General features: G+C 54.9%; 1 protein-coding gene across 5 annotated transcripts in view; it reads right to left on the bottom strand.

The window, feature by feature from the left end:
• Window positions 1-5,420: 5,420 nt before the first annotated feature.
• SLC39A11 (solute carrier family 39 member 11) overlaps window positions 5,421-20,996 on the bottom strand; it is a 321,878-nt gene continuing 306,302 nt past the window's right edge. For all 5 annotated transcript variants that reach the window (XM_059150367.1, XM_059150368.1, XM_059150366.1 and 2 more), the window contains 3 exons: window positions 10,497-10,595; window positions 7,859-8,017; window positions 5,421-7,073 (listed from right to left, as the gene is read on the bottom strand). In XM_059150367.1, coding sequence (XP_059006350.1) covers window positions 6,995-7,073; window positions 7,859-8,017; window positions 10,497-10,595 — 337 coding nt within the window. In that variant the 3' untranslated portion in view covers window positions 5,421-6,994. The remainder of the gene's footprint in view (window positions 7,074-7,858; window positions 8,018-10,496; window positions 10,596-20,996) is intronic.

The raw sequence follows: 20,996 nt of genomic DNA, 5'->3' as shown, positions 1-20,996 counted from the left end.
GTCCACCGAGAGTGGAGAGAGGTGGGCGCTCTCTGCCTGGTAGAGCTGTGAAGAGGATGGGGGGAAGCTGGCAGTGGAAAAAGAACCTTTCGGCACCTGCCAACCTGATCGGGTTGCCAAGAAATTTACATTTGCCAAGAATTCTACATTAAACAAACACACACGCCTACCTCACCCCTCCTCCTAAAGATGCATAACCTATTGGGTAAAGACAAAGCTCTAGGAAGGAGGGCGGTGTAGGTTCGTGAACCTTCCTAGTTTCCAGAGCCTGGTCCACTTTAAGCCCGACCTCATGACCTGGGAGTCTATGCATCTCACAGAGCCCTGGTGATTAAAGTCTGGGTTCCAAAGCCAGAAAGTTAAGGCTTGATTTTGATCTACAAGGTTTTTGTTGTTGTTGTTTTTATTATATAAGTCTATTTACACAAGGTGTGAGTGTACAAAGATACACATTAAAAAATCCCTGGGAGGTTGCCAGGTCCATATGTTCCTATAGGTCTGGTGGTAGACTGATGTCTGGTGATTGGTGGGGGTGACTGGTCATCTCTTCCTTCCTTCCTTCTGGTCTGCAAAGGACAGCCAATGGCTGAGACACTGATGGCTACTGCCGTGAAATATGTAACAGGAGCTGATCTGTAAGAGCTTCTAGACCAGGGGCGCCTGGGTGGCTCAGTGGGTTAAAGCCTGTGCCTTCAGCTCAAGTCTTGATCCCAGGACCCTGGGATTGAGTCCCGCATCGGGCTCTCTGCTCAGAGAGGGAGCCTGCTTCCCTCTCCCTCTCTCTCTGCCTGCCTCTCTGACTGCTTGTGATCTCTCTCTGTCAAATAAATAAAATCTTTAAAAGAGAGAGAGAGAGAGCTTCTAGACCAAACAAAAAAGAGTGGGAGACATTTAGGCATCTTGGTCTCTTCCCATGTCTGAGGGGAAACTGACACCCGGACTCTGAAACTGTCTACTTAGCTCTGCTCTGCTAATGAGAGAAGATGGGGTAGGAGGGAGTCGATGTGCAGGTGACCCTCCCCCGTTCCTGCCCAGTTCCTGCCGCTAGGTCGTGTAAAGAAGCCAAGAGTTGGCCATAGCTCTGACCCACGGTTCTGGGAGATTAGCCCACGCACATCCCTCCAAGGAGGGCAAAAGGACCAGGATCCCCAGGACTCACAGGAGATAGTCCGTCTCTCCAGGTGGGCACCCCTGACTCCAGTCCCCCCCATACTCATTCAACCCTTCCGGTTTTTCACTGCGGCACTGTGAAGTGTATGTGTGAGAGAGAGAATAAAGTCACATCCTACCCATGTGGTCTGCTGCGTCACGCCTAGCCTGATTGATGAAAAGAACAATGTGATGGTGTGAAGTCATCTCATGTGACCTGGGTTTATGAGCCCAGAGAACATGACAAAGGTCATAGGACGTCACTCCTGTGATTCTGCTACATTACATAAGACTTCCTCTTGTGAGCCCACTCCTGCAGAGGCTGGTTTGATGAAGTAGGCAGCCATGTTGGGAAAGCCCATGGGCCAAGAAGTTGTGAGTGGCCTCTAGGAACCACAGGTGGCCCCTCGGAGCTAAGGGATGCCCACAGCCAACAGTCAGCAAGGAGCTAGGCCCCTCGTCCTCCAACTGCCAAGAACTGAATTCTGCCAACCATCCGCCTGTGCCTGGAAGTGGACTCTTCCCCAGTCGAGCCTCCAGAGAACACAGCCCAGCCAACACTCTGACTGCAGCCTGGTGAGACCCTGAGCAAAGGATCCAGTTAAAACCACATCCAGACCCCTGATCCAGAGAAATGGAAACAAGGATGTGGGTTGCTTTAAGCCACACAGCTGGTGGTAGTTATACGACACGAGAAAACAAACACAGGGACCATCTCCCACCATGCTACTAAATATGACCAGCGCCCCCAGGGAAGAAATCTATAGATTCATGGACCATCTATTTAAGAGAATCAGGTCTTTTTTCTTTTAACCTATATTATGGACTTGTTAGTAAATGACCAATTTTATATTCGCCGTAATCTCACATAGTTAATTTGATCAGCATTTTCGCTGAAGCAGCAGAAAGGGAGCAGATGTGATGAGATACAAACCGAACTACTAGTCCTAAAACAGCTGACGGTTCTTCGCAATGGGACACCCTCCACAGTGCGGGGGAGACCAGTGTGGACCACAGACCCAGGTGCGTATCCAGCCCTAAATAGCCAAGCCTAAAGCTAAAAGGTCACAGAGGGGGGTACACCTCCAACACCCTTACTGTACACCTGGAAAGTAGAACCAAACTATGCTGAAGGGTCTCCCCTCACTCTGCACGCTCCCCCCACCCCAGGCATGTTCTACCTTTTCCTTCTTCCTGACACATCCTAGACATCTTGGAGGTCCTGGCTTGCCATCGGTGAAGGGACCTAAGCCTGGCCTTAAGACCCAGAGCTCGGTCCTCACCAACTCCAAACTCTATAGACACATGGCCCGCCCTGCTGGACAACAAGGCCACTAAAAGACTTGTTCACATTATGGTCCGAAGTTTGCCAGAGGGGGCGAATACATCAGAGGAGATGCCAATTTCCGGTCTGATCTTTTAATCTGGGGAGGAACCTAGCGGTGCGGGGACACAGGTCCCAAGGTGTTGCCTGTGCAGAACGGATCCTAGGCCTTGCCCTGGGCCGACATGATGCAGCCGCTCTTTTCACTCATCCATCCACCAGTGTCTTCCATGTCTTGGAACGCAGGGCATAGCCAGTGCCCTCAGGATGCACGCGGATCCCAAGGCTGAGCAGCCCCATCAGAAGCCCCATTGATAGCAGCGACAGATTTTGGGGACAGACAGTGGCCAGGTGGGGCCCCTTTGCTATTAAGTCGCTGGCAAAGCCCAGGCACTGTCAAGAGAAGGAGAACTAGAAAGGAAGAGGGTTGAGTGGATCCCAAGGAGGGCTTAGGGTTGCTGTTTCTGACCCTAGCTCGGGGCAGCCAAGGGCCAGCCTTGCCCCTGCTTCCTGCGGCAAGAAGGGAACCGCTTCTTCCAGCTGCCTTCCAGGATGCCTCCCACCTGCGAACACGCGCCCACCCCTAGTCACAGCTGCGGGGGCGGGGCTGCGTTCGGAAGATGATCACGAGTGAACCCGCTCAACACGACTCCCGAAGTTCTGGAACCTCTAAGATCCCCGAGCACTGTCAGGCAGGGCCAGTTACAGCTCGGGCTGTACCTACAGAAGGGAACTTACCTTAAAGCCAGTGAGGCCCGAACCGCTGGGACGCTGGGATCAGGTGCCCCCTCCAAAGCCCTGTGCCTAATCGCGTGTGTGTGTCCTTTATTTTCCCCAAAGAGCGCTCCTTATATTGTATAAACTTCGGATCCCCCAAATCCGGGTCCACCCCTGCAAGGGACAGGCCTGCAGACAGCAAGGAGTGCCGGGAAGCCAGGGGTTCCTTTGGTGGAGCCAAAACGACCTAGCCACAGCAGGGTTAAGTTCATTGCAGGTGGGCGGCCGAGAGGGGCGGATCCCAGCGCGTCCTGGGAGCCCCGCCCCGCCCCGAGATCCCGCCCCCTTAGCCGCGGCCCCGCCCCACGCAGGTAAACTGTGGTCCGCCGCCAGCGGAGCCAGCCCTGGGACCCGCGCCCGCGCCGCTCCAGGAGCCCCGGGGGAGATCCGCCCAGCAGGCTCGCGGTGACCCGGCACCCGCCGCGCCCCAGAACGTGCGCCCGCGCAGGCAGCCCAGCCTCACGTGGCGGTGCAGGAGGGTGGCACCTGCGGGCCAGGCGGCTGACCAGGGCACATAGTCAGCGGGGAGAGGACCTGAGAGCTGGAAAACCCATGCCTGTGGCTTCCCAAGACCCCGTCCTCAGAGCAAAGCAGAAGCAAACCTGCCCACCGCCTTGGTGAGAGTAAGGCTTCTGGGACCGGACCTTCCTGGTCAGCAAAATGGGATCGAGCTTTAAAGACGGCGAGGAGGGTGCAACCTGCTGTCCCGCCCCCAGTCTTCACCTAGTGGCCTTTTGGTCCTTCCCTCACAGCAGCAGGCTGGGAATGCCACTGACAGGTCCCCAGCGAAGACCCAGAGGCTAATACCTACCCCTGCCTCTCAACTACGGGCACCTGGAATGAAGGGCCCATCAGAGACAAAGCCTTGGGGGAACAGGTTTCCTCCATCAAACAGGAGAGGAGGACTGAGAGGCAGTGCCAGCAGCTTAGAGAAAACACACTTGTATGCTCCAGTCCTGAAACAGTAGCTCAAGGAAAAGACGGAAACCTAGAGATCTCTTACGACTGTTCTTAAATATCCTCTTACCTCTCGTGTCTGTGAGGCTGAGAGAAGTAGAAAGTCACCTGCAAAATCGAATCCCAGCGCATAACGGCTGAATGTCTGTGCTGGTAAAGTGACAGCCTTTCCATTGAAGACACTGGTCAGGAAGCAGTGGGGCCCGGAAAAGCAAAACAGAGCTATACAGGAGGATTTGAAAACCTTGGAATTTTCTGAATTCTAAATCCTCAAAGAGCCTCCTTTGTCAGCTGAAATACACTGCCCTTCCTCCGGTCTTCTGGAACATTCTTGAAGACACTGTAAATGCTCTGCTCGAAGGAGTCGCCCTGCAAGAGAAAGCCAGTTCTCCTCATACACTACCCTGTACTGGTTCCAGAAATGGCCAGAGTTGGAGCCCAGCATGCCTCCGAAGGAAGGGCAGTGGCAAACCCAAACTGGGGACAATGAGTATTGAAAACCAACACAATTTCAGGATTTTTCTAATTTTACTGACAGACGGGGAGGAAATATGTGTAGGGATAGATTTGTCAACACGGGAGGGAAGAACAGACATCTAAATGAGTCTGGTTTTACTCACATATAATTTTTAGAGAGATCCTGGGGTTACTGTGCTAGCATGAGAAGCACGGGACTCCAGGTGATTGTCCTGAAGTATCGAGGGTCACGTGTGATGTATGGGCCATCTAACATATTCCTAGAATTCCATTACCAGTTGGAAGAGGCAGAGAATGTGAAGCCAGGACACAAAGAATCAGGGTGAGTTTAGAGTTCATCCCCAGGGTGGCGGTGGTAGAAGCCAGGAGAAGCAGTTTTGAGGAGTGGTTTTCAGCGTCCAGGGACCAGCATCGAGGGCTGTGGCACCCAAACCAAGCTGTTTTTGAGATGTAATTGGGTCATGGTCTCAGATCTCTAGCTTTCTTGGATCCAGCCCATCTTCGAAATCATTTCTTCTACCGGTCTTACGAGCTCCCAAGGGCCTTCCGTTAAATTCCCGTCTAAGTTAGCTGGAGTTGGATTTGTTGTTGGCAACCATGAATCTAACCAGCCTATCTCTTCAGGGCTCTTTCCTTTGTTTCTACTGATATTAGGTAGGGGAGATGTTGGGACTAACTTTAGTTAGCTCTCACAGTATCAACTCTGGCAGGAAGGAGCTTAGAGACGGAACACAGCTCATTCACAACATCCCCTTTATTGATATTAATCACAGTTATGAGGTCTTGTCCATCAGAAAGTCTGCATTATGTAGAACTACATACATGACATAAACATACTCAAACACCAACCAACAAACCCATTCATTTCAACCAATCAGAACCTCTGAATGTGTCTTCCATTGTGATCATCAGTGCTCCAGAAGAACATACCCACGCCCAGCATAAGGTTGGCCTTTGAGGTCTTAGAGCATTCACAGAGCAGGGAATTCACCCTTGGAAGCAATTCAACATGTAAACTCAGAGGGCTGGCATTGATAAACACAACACCCGAACGCCTGGGTCTTGGGCTGCCTGGCTGGCTGGCAGAGCCCACTCGAGGTCCCACATGCTCCTCTGACCAATCAGGACAGCAGGCCTTCGCTCTGTTTGAAGCAGACAAATTTATCACCCCTGTTGGAGAAACTACATGTAGGAAGGAGCAGACTAGCTTCTAGTCTAGTTCAAGTCATCCTTTAGAGTCATTTCAGGATGATGACTTGGCTAGGGTTTACCCTACAAGGGGAATGTAAAAAAAATCTTTTTCTTCTGACACCTTCTCCCTTCTTCATCCTAAACAATTGGGCCAAACTCCAGCAAAGCCTGTGACAGCCTAAGGGTTCACGGTCAGGTGCAAGTCACATGGTCAACAGGGAAGGACCTATGGCAGATTCCAAATGTTAGCTTAAGTGGCTCGATCCATAACTACCTGAGGGTCTCAGTTCCAGCCGTCCGCCGGTGTCCCCAAGTCTCTGGGAAAACTGAAGGCTATAAACTTACCAAAATAAATGTCTAGAGGATTTGGACACCATAACAAACCCTTTTGTTCCGGAATCTGTAGAAAGCAGAGGTCTCTGATCATAGTTCATAGTTGGCTGAATTCCCTAATTCCCTTAACATCCATAGTGTCAATCTTTGCCTTAAAAAAATGTAAAAAAGAAAGAAAGACTAACTTATTTCCTTCCCTTTGTCTGTGTCCTCTCCCATACAGCATCTCCCTCGTGGGACGGAGGAAAGGCATATTCCTCTTGGGCTAGCTGGATCTTGGAGCGTGGGTTGCTCGGTCCATGACGTTCTAGTTCCGGTCTCATGAGTAGATGATCAGGAGGAACAGAGGAGAGATGTCCTGGCCATACTGCTCCGAGTCACGAGGCAAAACTGCTTAGGAGGCTTCTCTCCTGGCGGCTTGTTTGCTCTTGCCGGTGGTGACCTGGAGGCGCTACCACTGAGCCCAGCAAGAAGACCGAAGGGGGGGACAGCGGAGACTTCCTTGATCTGTGTGTCCTTGTTAATCCTACTGAAGAAAGGTTCTATGCAGTGGCCGGACAAAAATCTGGAGTTCCATGACACCCCGACATTCTAAATAAAACCAAGATCTCCCTCCAAAGAACAGTAAAAATTATCTTATGATCATCAGAGTCAATCAGGATAATGGGATGAAAAGGCGAGAAAGGAAAAGTGTTTTAATGTAGAGAAAGAGGCTTGTAGTCTCACTGAAGCCAACCATTGTGGTTTCCTGGCACCGCTTTTCCTGGGGTCCGAAGCCTCTCAGCCCTAGCCCAGGCCAACGTCGAGGGACATCATCACCACGAATCCAAGGATGGAGGCCCAGGAGGCCAGTTTCCCGTTACCACTAGGAAGGAAGAGAAGGAAGACCTTAATGTACTCCGGGACACCATCCAAGCTGAAAGCATCTCCTGTGAGGTCCAACTCCAACAGAATGTACACCACTCTGATTAGTAAGAATTAATATTGACAAGTAACATTTCTTGGGGCTTGTTACATGCCAGACAAACTAACTCATGTAACCCCAAAGAGTGATCACAGGAGATTGGTCCTGCCACGATTCCCTTGTTACCGGTGGGGAAACTGAGGCACACAGCAGTAACTTGCCTAAAGATACCTCTCGTGGCTCTGGAGCATATGCTTGAATAATTAAATTCTTGACGATATTATTGAGTCTGACCTTTTAAACTGGACTCAACATCATTTGGCTAGAAAAACCAAATGAAACAAAGAAAGGGTGCCCCCACCCCCTGACACCTGACCCACAGCAGCACAATGAGACGATGATGGATCACTTTGGCTATCAGATCTCACCTCTCCCCTCATTCCAGCCCCAGAAAAATCCAGAAAGAGAGGGGTGGGAGAGAAAGGGACAAGACACAAAACTGATCATCTGGGTGACTGGAGTGTGAATGCTCTTGCCTAGTGTGGCGGGTCCGTCTCTCCAGCCCCCTGCTCCTTGCTCCGCTCTCTTTCATTTCAAACAGCACAGCTGAGAAGGGGGTGGGATGATCTTGGGAGGGGGTTGGAAGGGGTGGGGGAGCAAAGATGAAGAAAGGGAAGTTCTGGAGGCTGAGGCCCTGGGACTGGGAAAGTGTCCAGGGGCAGATGAGGGACGGATCGCTCTCCAACCTGATCTGAGCCTCGGGGATGATGTCATCCATGACCACGTAGACCATGGCACCAGCAGCAAAGGCCAGGGCATAGGGCAGAAGGGGCTCAGCTAGCACCACGGCAAAGGCACCGAAGACCCCGGCCAGCGGCTCCACCATGCCGCTCAGCTGACCGTACCTAAGGAGAGACCAGAGACACGTACCATCACGGGCAGGGCCAAGCAGACCGGCAGCCAGCGCACTCGGACTGCTGACTCAGCCCCAGAAAACAGGGGAATGAGCCACGTCATTTCACGTCGAATCTGTGCCTGGCCGTGCAAAAGGGCTGTGTTGGGTGTTTGGCCCCTTCCTTCTTCCCCGACCTCCTCCGACACGGCAGGTGCCCCCTCCCGCATGTCCTGTAGGGTTTTACGTTTTCCGCACTGTCTGTTTTCCACAATAGCATTATGGAGCTCTAACTCACATACCACAGGGCACACCCGTTTCACATGTACAGTTCGTGGTTTTCGCATAGTCACGGGGTTGTGCAACCATCACCACTACCTGGTTCCCGAACATTCTCATCACCACAAAAGGAAACCCCATACCCAATCACAGCCACTCCCTCCCTCCCTCCCCCAGCTCCCGGCAACCATTCATGTGCTTTTTTTTTTTTTGTCTCTATGGACTTGCTTATTCTGGGTATTTCATATAAAGGGACTCATGCAATGCTGGCGTATTTCATCTCACAGAATGTTCTCAAGGGGCACCTGTGTTGTAACACATATGGGCGCTCGCTTCCTTTTATGAGTAATAGCCCACTGTGCAGATACACCACCACGTGTTCTCTACCCATTCTTAGCCGATGCCGGCATTGTCCCTTGACCGGCAGGACCCTGGTTAGGAATGGTGTTTCCCAAGGATGGCTGTGCCCACAGGCTTTGGGGGTTCGAGCCACCTCGGCACCCCTTCCGAGGCAGCTGCACTCCCTCCCCTCTGCTGAGGACCTACCTGGCCAGGTGTCTACTGAGGGTTGCTTCTACACTACCCCTATCTCAGATTAAGGTGAGATTTCTTCTTGGGGAGGAAAAAAAAAAGTGAGTTTGAGCAAGTGAGAGTGGGCCTCTGTTGCTTGACGTCACAGGGGCCCTCATGGAAACAGCAGCCTGCATGAGCCCTGAGGACTCGGAGAGCAGGAGAGAAGTGGGTACCTGGTCCCCGTAGCTGAGCCCAGCGAGTTATTGGGTTGAATACCAACAGACAAGAGAGCTGGGACATCTTTCCCACAATCCCTGGTGTGGGCATCTGGCGAGATATACCGCCTGTGAGCCTCAATCTCTCTGACTGTAAAATGGGGCTAGGGAAACCCAGAAATGCCCAGGGGCATTTTCCTGCCCAGTGGGCCTCCCCAGCAACTGGACAGGACTATGAAGCTCCCCCTCTCCCTGCCGCTTCTCCCTGAGCAGGAGCAGACAGTTGGCATGGGGGAGACACTGTCTACACTGCAGGACCCTCTAAGGGGAAGACCACTTCCTGATTTAGGCTGTGTGGATGGGTCAGCCGACTTCCAGCTCTGGTGTGTGTATAATTCCTGGCCTTGGCTTTGTCACTTCTGGGGAAAAAAGTGAATTTGATGTCAAGCCCAGACTGGGTGAAGAAGAAATTAAGTTTAGTCTCGGGGGTCCAGACGCTGACCATGAGGCCCCCCCTCCCGTTCCTTCGCCTCCTATCCCAGGGTGCTCCCCATATGAAACGACAGTCACAGCTTCGGGGCTCCTGGAACTCACATTCGAACTAAATCTTTAAGGCCACTTGCCCTGCCCTTGCCCTGTCCTCTGTTCTGTAGACACCAACAATGGAGAAAGAGACAAGAGAGTAAAATAAAATAATTTAAGTATGTGTAAGAACTTGTAAGTCATAAGGTCCCATAAAATGGAAGGCATTTCTAAATTGTTGTTATTAGCAGTCTTTTAAAATGCCCTCACTGAACATCCTAGAGCAGCGATTATTTCAACAAAGAGGTATTCTGGCGCTCAGAGTCCTGAGTTGAGGGCCAAATTCGACTTCTGGTCTCAGAGTCACCACTGAGAACTGGTCATCGGACACTCTGGGCCACGGTTCTCCCCTCTGAAAACTGAGGACTCACCTTACATGTCACTGAAAAAATAACATTAGGGAAAAGACGAGAAAGGCCACGGGGACTATGAAAACGTGAAGTTTTCTGAGTGCAAGAGGCATCATCTCCCAGACCCTGCTAACATGGTCCTGGTCTTCACGTTGACAAGGGCTCTGACCAGGGCCAATGTCATGACTCTTGGGGACTGGTTGCGCTCAGATGGGCCTACGGAAGGGCATGTGACATTGAGAGTAGATACTACTTGATGGGGGGGAGCCCAACACTGAGAGGGTGTGGCTGGAGGCATTCTGAAATAGGAAACATGACCACTGGGGCTTGCTTATGTAAAGGTCAAAGGTCAAGAGATGTGTTTCCTGAGCTTCCTTCCACCCCTGGGGATGCATGATTCAAAGAGATGGTTGTCCTTTGAGCAGATGCTCCCAGGTCACTTCTGGGATAGAAGAGGTGGCTGTCGGAGAAGGAAGCCTGTGCGAAGGGCTGCTCTGAGCTTTACATCAGACACAACCCCCACCCCCAACAGTGGACACTGTGGAGCACTTACCAGAAGGCTCTCCAGGGGGAGAAGCCAGCCCCTCGCAAGGGGAGGCTGACAGCCAGGCCCTCTGGGAAGTTCTGGATCCCGATTCCAATGGCTAAATTCCTGAAAGAGCAAGAAGGCACATGAAGGCAGTGCCCCCCCCCCCCCCCCGCCACAGGACCCCCGGCCTAGATCCAGGGCCATTCCTTGGGTGTGAGAGATCCAGGTAAGACCTGTGGCAGGTGCAGGAAGGAGAGAGGTTAGGGCATGCCTGGAGGTGCAGGACACCAGAGAAGAAGGGGCTGATGCAGACCTGGTCCCCAGGGATGTTTGATCTTTCTGCCGCCACAGTGGACAGAGAACGTGCTGGCTGGGTGTGAGGGTGACCTGGGGGTCTGCCACGTTAGCTGCATAATTCTGTGCAAATCATTTACTGTTGGACAGCTCATATCCTCATGAATAACACAGCCGGGCTTGCCCGGGAATGGTAACCTCTCCCACGAAGGACTGCGCACGGCCGTGTGGCCCAGTGACCTCGTGCCTGGAAAGTCCCCAGCACGCGTCAGGTGCTTGGAATATTGTGGCTTTATTCCCTTGCAGCATGGGGAGGGGGACACGGCATTTTATTAAGAAGCAACCTCAGAAACGGGACGCGGGAGTACTGAACAGAGACACCGATCTCCTGGGCTTGGCTATCCTGCCGATTCTGAGGGTCTGGCCCTGGTACCACATTTCTTTGGGCCCCTGTGGTGCTCACCGTGATCCTCTCTCCTCTGCTCCTGTGGGACATGGAGGGGCTGGGCTCTGGGAAGTGGTCAGGCTCAAGGACACACTGCCCACTGTCCACAGAGGGTGAAAAGGACCGGCCTTGGGATCAGGGTCAAGAGTCTCACTTCTCACTTCTTGGGTCCCAGGTCCGGGACTCCAAACCCAGCTTTGGATCACACCGTCCAGCCCTCTTGAGCTATAGGACCCTATAAGCTCCCACCAGCCCTGGATAGAAATACAGTTTGTCCTAGAGGTTTCCGCCGTCAGTGTCATGGCCCGCGCTGACCCCGAGTTCCTATTTCAGGAGCAGGGGCATTTGAAATACCTTCCTTTTTAAGAAATGAAACCTAAGGGTTCATTTGCCAATATTTCACTGACCTCTGCCCTGCCTTCTCAAAGAGCCCCTCAAAGGGGTGATCCTTTTCCTCCCACACTTTTCCAGTATCCCCCGCCCCCTCAAATGGATAGGTGACTACAACCTGCTTTCTTGACCTTTTGCAAAGCCCTGCATCTAAGATTTCTTTCATGAGAAAGATCAAAGCGTCCGCCCAGTCCTTGTATCCTTTTGCTGACCGTGGAAACAGCACTCGGTGGTGGGCTCGCTGCCCATGGCCACCGTCTACCCCGTCATGTTCCCAGGTAGGCGCGCGCCATGCCCCAGCCTGACCCCGGAGCGGCCAGCCCCATGTCACCAGCAAGTCAGAGGTGGGGCTTCCCGTCCAAAGTCCTCACGGTGACGCAGCCCTGACTGCAGCTACCCGCCAGGCAGACTGTGGAAGCCTCCTCCACATCCTGTCCGGGAGCCACCGTCCTGATAAGAGGCACAGAAACCCCATTCTTCTATCCCTGGCAAGCCACATCACCTCGGCCCTGCCCTGGCTCTGGCATGGTGCTTCCAGCCCAAACAGGTACACGCCCTCTGGGTCCTGCCAGGCCGTCCTCAGCAGGCACCACCTCATCGGGTGAGCACCACATCTCCCCTGGGCGCTCCTGGGCTCCTTTGCCACCCCCCGACCCTAGCAAGGGCCGCGTCGTGGATTCGCCACTCTTCCCCTATTCCCATGAGTTGCTTCTTAACTCTGCTCTGCTCGTCGCGTGCACACGTGCTCGCCCCCACGTCCCCCGGCTCCGTCGGATGCCCTGCGTCGGTGAGCCATCAACCAGCCAGGGGTGGCCAACAGGAGGACTCGGTCCCCTCTGCAACCCCCATTCCACATCGTCACTTGCATCAGCTCAGGGGCTGAATTAAAACCCAGAGCCCTTGGCCCCGGCCACGCGTTAGCAAACACCGAGGCCTGGGCCCACCCTGGAGACTCCAGGGGATCGCTCCGGTGTCGGGCTCCAGATCTCAGACTTGGAGAAAGCACTGCCAGCACTGAGAGCCGATGACCTAGACAGCACCAAAATGGGTGAGGACGGGGCTCACGGCCATGCCCACCTCCGACCCGGGAGCCCCTTCTCTGCCATCCTGACACCCAGCATCACTGGGGTGGCCCCAGGTGGGAGCCGAGGACACTGGTGGCTCCTTGTGAAGGCACCAGCTGCCGGCACAGCTGGGTCCTTCCTAAATACGAGATCCCAGAACTGGGGGGGGGGGGCCCGGAGAGGCTCCTGGAGAACAAAGAACAGAAGCAGCAAAGTGGGGGTGATGCTGGGGAGACGGCATAGCAACAGCAAGGACAGAAGAGAGGGGCTCCTAGGGGCTGAGGGCCAAGGAGCAGAAGGGAAGCAGGGCTGGTCCCATGGGAGCACGGGCTTGGAGCAGACTTAGTGGGGCGGTGGGGCGGGGGGGCTAGGTCAGCAGGCTGGGGCCCGGTCAAGGAGGTGCAAGGGGGCAGCCCGCCAGGAAAGGAAGCCCCAGAGGCCCCCTCTCTCTTGCAGCCCTACTCTGCTCTCCCCGGGCGCCACGTGACCCGCCCAGCCCCCTCTCTGCAGCGTCCCCAGGGAGTGGGGTGTGGTGAGCCATGCCCTCCTGTGTTCAGCTTTGGGGAGGGAAAAGCCCAGATGAGAGGTTTCCTTTCCTTTCCAGGACAGGCTATGAAGATTCCACGCAGGATTCAAAAGCAAAGGGGGAAAACCCCAACCTTGGCCTGCCCAAGACAGTGAGGCTGCTGTGTTCTGTGTTTTGTTCTTCCCAGAGGGAGCACAAAGACCCCATCGCCAGTCTAGACTGCGGCAAATTAGCGGCAGGGAGAGGGAGGCAGGATGAAGGGCTCATTCAAGCGAAGAGACCACAGGCTCCCCCCCCGCGGGCACCCCTTCTCTTTGGTGTCCAGCCAAGCCCCACAGCGATCTGTCACCTGAGCTGGACCAGGATGAACAGGGAAGGGAGAGAAAGGCCGGGAAAGGCCATCCACAGGGAGAGCATCCAGAGGGAGAGTGGAGGGTAGCGGTGGAGGGGGGCTGGGGCCCGGTAAGGGCAATGCTGGCCTGCGGGCTCCTGCTTAGGAGGGGACTCCCTGCCCTTATCTTCAGATATCACCGATCCCAAGAGATGCGAGACAGGAAGAAAGCCCAACCTGGTGGGCAGTGGTTTCTGCTTTTTCTTAGAGGCCTGGAAGCAGCTAGTGGCCTGACCCCATTCCCCCTCGACCAGGCCCGGGTTCTCGTCCGCACCCTCCTCCTCCTCCTCCTCGGCCCCCAGAGTAAAAGTCAGAGAACATTCGGGTTACGGGCCGTCGGAGGCCCCGTTGCTCAACACCTTCATGGCTAAGGGAGAAACAAAGGCACAGGGAAGGTGCATGTCTTTGGAGATGGTGTGACAGCCAGTGGGTATGCCAGACCGACCTGGGGGGGACCCGCAGCTGTGCCACCATGACCCAGAGCAAGCTATATGCAACTTGGCCTTCACTTTGTCCGTGACCCAGACACAAACTCCCCTCCTTTTCGAGGCTCTTCTGTGGACATTCACTGTGAAGCGCCGGTCACAGCCCCCAGCCGAGAGCCGGTGCGGCTTGAGGGGGGTCTTGCCATCAAAACCGCCGGAGGGTCCTGGCGAGGTGGTCCTCGGGTTCTGGGGTGCTCACACCACCCGGTGACCTTCCGAACCCCACACCAGCTCGTGCTCCCCAGCCGTCTTGATTCCGTGACCTCCCCCTGGTCAGGACCAAGGCCAGCTGTAGGAACTGACGGCCAGACGGGAGCCCCCTCTCCAGGGTGACTCTGAATCTGCCACTGAGCGCTGGCTACGGGCGAGAGCTTACGTCACAGGTGAAGAGAGATGAGAGGAAGGGCCCCCCGCCACCTTCAAGGAGTTTACAGTGGAATCGGGGGCAAAGCCCCATCTACAAAGAACTAGAGGATGGTGCCCAACGAGCTCTAGGCTGTACCGGAAGCATGAAGCACCCCACGGAGAACATTCCAGGAGAGGACGATGATCTGAGACAGAACGTGATGGACTTAGAAGGATGGGGATCCTTTTAATGGACAGAGAGAGACTGGCAGAGGCACGAACTATGGGAAGAAGGAACAGAGCAAGCCTGGTGCCATCCAGGCCTTCTTTCTTGCCCCTTCCCCCACTCCAACGCCCACATATGCGCGTGCACACATAGGCACACACACACACACACACACACGACATGTGCAGAAGTCACAGGCCAGCTCTCCTGGACATCACTCTCGTAAAAACTGTTCCTGTGCATGGGAAAACATCACAGTCCACCGCGTCTGCTGGCTTTCGGGGGAAAACCTGAGTACTCAGTGCTCTGGCCCCGGCCCCACCCGAGGGCTTTCCCCAAGGCCAAGTGTGGGGATGTACCCCAGGGGTGTCCAGCCCACCTTTGGAGGCAGACTCCCATGCTGAATGAGACACTTGGAGGGTTCCCTTGAGATCCATTTACTGCCTGTGTCCACTCAGATCTCTCACTTAACGTCTCAGGCCTTGAACTTGGGGAGAGCTTTAGGCATGTGTCCTGTGGGCAGCAGCACAGCACACAGTCCCCACAGCAATGACCTGTGGCCAAAGTCCGCTCATGTCTCATCTGCCACCTCCAGACACTACGCCCATCAGAAGGTGCCTAAGGTCCTCCAGCTGGAATGGAAACCATCGTCCCTGCCACTTGAAGCAGGCGGTGGGAGTGTCGGGCGTGGCTGCGGGTGTTTTACATGTCGCAACACCCTTCGCCCTCCCAACCTCAATATCCCCATTTTACAGATGGAGAAGCTGATGCACAAGCAGCTGTCCCCAAAGTCACCCAGCCACAAAGTGACAATGGTCACATACTTGGGGTCCTCTGGGCCTCACATAGACTCATCAAACCATCCAGGAGAGAGGGTGACCCAGGCTCTGGTCCCCAGCAAGGGAGGCAGGTGCTGCCTTACGCCCACTCAGCAGCACTCTACAGGCTGAGCCCACTCTCTGGAGGCAACGAGAAAAGGCCGGACTGAGGAGGTATTAAGCAGAGACCTCCAGAGTTCAGGGGGTTGGAACATCTCTCCAGCCGGCGTTCTCAGCCTCGCCACTGCAGACGTTTTAGGTCAGACCATTCTTTGCTGTAGGGGCTCTCCCGGGCACTGTGGGACGGGTCTCTACCCACCCGATGCCAAGAGCATCCTCCCTGTCCTGATAACCAAAAACATCACAGACACTAGAACTTCTCCGTGGGAGGGGGGGGGGGAGCGGAGTAAGTGGCAAATCGGCCCTGCTTGCGCATCCCTTCCCCGGGGGGGAATCAACAGCTCAGGTGAGCTGGCTTCCTCGCCAAGTACCCGAACACCGGAAACAATGATCCGGACCGGCGGGCACAACATCCGATCTCATGGGTGTCACTTGAGAATTCCTAGGCTCGGTGGAGCGGAGTCTTCTTGGGGACTCAGCAGCGGCTGGACAGACTCCTGGGATTCAGGGTCAAATTGACACTGGGGAACGACGGGGACTCTGCCCCCTCATTCCCAAGGCAGCAGCTCGGGGAACTCGGAGCTGCACGATCCCAGACGAGCTGCGCACTCCGTGTGCTGTGTGAATGGCACCCCCCAGGGTGGGGTGGGATGTTCCTGCTGGAACCCCAACCGCAGGATAGTGCTCAGCAGCGGGTTTAGTTCTGTGCTTGGAGGCTCCGGCAGGGAGAGTCACCGATCTCCCTGAGGGCGGGCAGGAGAGCGCCCCTGCCACCCACAGCCTGCCCTCCGGGTTACACTCTCCGGCCTGCCGATCACAGAAGGAGAACGAAATATTCCTGACAAACCCTGCTTCACCCGGGCTCTCAGATCCTCCCCTGGGCCGTGAGCGTGTGTGTTCTTGTGCGGCGGGCCCTTACATACTGTTTAGATTGTTATCATCCTGCCCTGAAAGGCCTGAGTGTTCAGGCTCCGGTGACATCACCGGCTTCCCACTCGGGCTGCCGCTGGAGGTGCCTGACGAGCTCGCAGGTGGGAAGGGGCTGGATGCTCCCCGCGGGGCCGCCGGCGCCCTGCCTGCTCCGTGGAGCTGGGTTAGCACGGAAGGGACCTTCCCCCGCCCCCTTCTCTCGGTTTTGGGAGGCTTATTGCCCAGGCTGGAAAGCCGAGATGACCCATCCTTTCCCTTAAAGTCAGGAGGCCCTTCTCCAAGAGGGCGGGGAAGAGCCCCGGGAAGTCAAGCCACAAGGCAGGGTGGTGTAGGAGGGTGACTCAGGCCACCGCTGCACACAGAAGAGCAGAGAGGCCTCCTGGGTATCTACGGGACCTCTCCCTCCCCGAGGGATGCCCTGGGGCTCTTCACCGGGAAGTCTCCCAGCACATGAGTCAGTCCTAGCTACAGGCCAGGTGAGAGGCTGTCTGGGGGCAGGTGCCCAAGAGCAGCGTGTTTACCTGTTCATAAAAAGGCTCCAGCCGGTTCGCAGTAGCTCTATCAATAGCTCCAAACCAAAAGTTAAGCAAATGTCCATTAAGGACCCGAAGGAATAAAGAAGCAGTGATCTTTTCACCGCGTGCATGTGCATCGTGTAGAGCAACGAGAACCGGCGAACGGCAGCTCCGTGCCACAGCAGGAGGCAGCTCAGAGGCAAAACCGAGATCCAAAAGGCCTAGAGACGAATTACGAACGCTGTGTGTGCTTCTAGCTGCGTAAACAGCGAGCTATACCTTCTTACCCGCTCATTGATAGGAAGCGTGGGTCCTATAGCAACACTTTATTGGTGAGTTCTCCTTGAAAGTCATTGATTTTTAGGGGCACCTGGATGGCTCAGTCAGTTGAGCATCCGACTTTTGGTTTCGGCTCAGGTCAGGATCTCAGGGTCCTGGGATCGAGCCCCGCATCGGGCTCCTTGCTCAGTGAAGAGTCTGCTTGTGGGTTCTCCCTTTGCCCCTTGCCCAGCTCTATCTCTAATAAATAAGTAAATCTTAAACAACAACAACAACAACAAAACCCTAATTGATTTTTAAAGACAATGCATTCTAGCCAAGAACGCAGATGCTCTCATGGAAGGATTTCAGGTCCTGGGTGGTGTTGGCAGGGGTCGGGGGTGGGGCTCATACCAGGGCGACAACTATCGCCTTTTAATAAACAGGCTTTACTGCAGCTGGATGCACATGCCGAGAAGAGCACATACTCTAAGAGTTCTGCTTGAGGAATTTCTGGAAACTTACTGATCATCACGAAACCCACACTCAGCTCGAGCCAACAGAACACGCCGAGCACCCCAGGAGCCTGCAACCCCGGGGTCCCTGCTCTCCAAGAGGAGCCCCTGTCTTCACTTCCAATGGCTCCGCTTGGTAGTTCCTGCTTGGGGACGTTCTGCAAATACTTTAGGGGGCCCTACAAGACCCAGGTGGAGGATCTCGTGAGGGTTATGGGCGCTGAATACTTTGCAAACCTGGAGTGTGGGTGGTTTTCCCCGCACAGTAGGTCTGGAGACCCCCCCAGGGTTGGGTCATCCCTGGGATACCTCCCTTCATTCCCCTGCCACCAGGCACTCCTGTCTCTCTCATTCGCTGAACGCTGCAGTCCCTCCATCTGTACGAGCAGCACGTGAGGGGAGGGGAGGCACCAGAAACACTTTGTTTTCCAGCACAAAAAATACCATGACAAGCCACTAAAATATTTTCTGGCATTCTGGTACTTGCGCCTGAAGAGCTTTAAGTAAACGCTTTTATAAACATTTATTCCTTCTTTCACTTGGGGGCTGTAAGTCTGTTTTCTATTTTGTAGACAGAGTAACCAAGGTCCCACAGAGGGCAAGTGACACTCTGAGGAACACAGCACAGGCCCCCGCGATAAGGCAACCCGAGCCAGGTTCCAAGCCTCCCCCATACGCCGTCTCTGTATAAAACCACAGAAGCTGGGGAGAAAAGCAGCCAGTGACGGCTTCGGGGAAGGAAGAGCACCGACCCTGATGTCATTCGTGGCCTCTCTCTCAAGCACCTTACACACGCCCTGACAGGGGATCTGGGGATCTATCCTCTAAGCCTGTACAGATTGAGGCACTTCCTACCCCGTCCACGGCTACGCCCGAGTGGGGACCGCCACCATCTCCAGCCTGGTTTATAGTGGCAGCGTCCTGCCGGGTCTCCCTGCTTCTCCCACTGCCCCTCCCGTCTGTTCTCTCCACACCTGGCCCTTGGCTTCAAACTGCTGGGGCTGCCCCTCTCACGCAGAGGCAGAGCCCAGGTCCTTCCGTCGGCTCGCCATGACCGACGTGTCCCCGCCTCTCTCTCTGCATGCTTGGTTGCTCCTGCTTTGGGTGTTTCTACTGGAATATTCCTCCTTGGATATCTGTAGCTCACTTCTTCACCGCTTTTAAGACTAGGCCATCCGACTCTTCCAAGACCAGGTCCTCAAAGACATCCTGGCTTTCGTCCATGTTTCTTGACCACTAGCTCTGGGGGAAGCCGGCTGCCGTGTCGTAGGACCCTCAAGCAGCCACACAGAGGCACCCACGTGACAGAAGGCCTCCGGCCAGCAGCCATGTTCTCCGCCATCTTGGAAGCTGGTCCTCCAGCCCCGTCCGGCCTTCAGGTAAGTGCAGCTCTGGCTGACCCTTGACCGCAACCTCAAGAGGGACACAGAGCAGGGACCCCTCAGCAAAGCCACTCTCCGGTTCCAAACCCACAAAGAACGTGAGATAATGCTTACTGGTTTGAGCTACCAAACTCTGAGCTATTTTGTTATTTGCAGGCATTGTAAGAGAGTCGCCTTCCCACCGAGATCTGCCCTCATCCCCGTATCTAAAATTACAAACCGCCTAGCACTTCCACTCCCCTTTAAGCCTAGTGGATTTTTCTTCTCCTCCTCTTTTTTTTTTTTTTTTAAAGATTTTATTATTTATCTGACAGATAGAGATCACAAGTAGGCAGAGAGGCAGGCAGAGAGAGAGGAAGAGAAGCAGGCTCCCTGCTGAGCAGAGAGCCCATTGTAGGGCTCGATCCCAGGACCCTGAGATCATGACCTGAGCCGAAGGCAGAGGCTTAACCCACTGAGCCACCCAGGAGCCCCCTTCCTTTTTTAAGAATTACTCCTACCATCTAACCTACTGTACAACGTACTCATTTTTCTTGTGTTATGGTCCGCTCTCTTCCCCCATGTCCTACCCGGCATCAGAACAAGCTCAGAATCTCTGTTCACCGCTCTGTCCTGAGCACCTGCACGAGTGCCGGGTGCAGAGAGCCACGAAACAGGGATGCACGCAGGTGCGGGCCCCGGAGCTCCTGCACGGCCGCCGTCCCCTCCGCTCCCAGCCCCAGGTCATCAGCCAGCAGTGGGAAGGTCACAGCTCCCCGGGCCGTGGTGTCTTCTGCTCTGAAATAAGGAGGCTGAAGTCAGGTGACCCCTAAGCTCTTTACTAGATCCTAAGCTCAGTAATTTCCACACAAGGGCGGCTCTGTGGGCTCTCCAGATTCCCAGGGCCACAGAGACAGGCCTCGGCGTTTGCCGAAGCTCCTTTCCCTGGCCGGGCACATCTGGGAAGCCGAAACACAGAACCATCGCCTTGTGCACATCTGGACGGCATAAAGCAATCACTCCGAGAGGAAACTCGGAAACGGCCGCTCAGCAAAAAGCCGCGCCTCGGTGCGGGCCAAAGGAGAGGGGCTGAAAGGCTCCTTTCTTTTCCACCCACAGAACAATCTTCTGGGCAGAATCAAGGCTGGGTGCTCTGCGGCTGGGATTGCAGTGGCTCTCACCAGCCTTCGACTGCAGCCTGCCGCGCTGCTCCCCCTGCCTGGCTCCGGGCCAATGCAAAACTCAGAGCAGGGGACTTCTCCGCCCCCCACTCCCTTGTTAAGACCAAAGGATACCTTCACTTATCCTTGGGGCATGTGGACCGAGTTCAAAGCCGAACACCACCTGCTCCTCCTCCTCCCGCAGGGAGAGCGGCTGAACAAACTGAACAGGGAGCTTTGAGCTCTGGTGAGAAATCAAGGGCGATTTGCACGCAGTTCTGACCGCAGCTGGGCAGAGAAAGGCGCCTGTCAATGTGTGTGCTGCGGGACGACCTACCCGGGCCCCCAGAACAAAGAGGAATGATAGTCCTTTGCAAGTGAAACGAGGTTCAGGGGCTCTGAACCTCCTGCTCTCTCTCCTCGCTGGCAAAGATAAACAGTGCAGGGGGCGGGGGAGATGCGGGCAGGGAAACGTGTGCTTCTACCCACTTCCAAGTTCACCGCCAGTGATGGCCATGGCCAAGACAGCTTGGAGCACCGGAAGGCTTGAGCTGCAGTTCAAAGCGTGTGCACTGAGTCAGCCTGGTGCAAACAATCAGGGATGCTTGCAAGGAGCGGGTGAGGGCTGGTGAAGACCTGGGGGTTACGGGGTCTGGTCTGCTCTCACTGTGGATCTTTAAA

Source organism: Mustela lutreola, chromosome 15 (genome assembly GCF_030435805.1).
Source record: "Mustela lutreola isolate mMusLut2 chromosome 15, mMusLut2.pri, whole genome shotgun sequence".
Classification (NCBI taxonomy): Eukaryota; Metazoa; Chordata; class Mammalia; order Carnivora; family Mustelidae; genus Mustela; species Mustela lutreola.
This window is presented reverse-complemented; position numbering and strand designations above follow the sequence as displayed.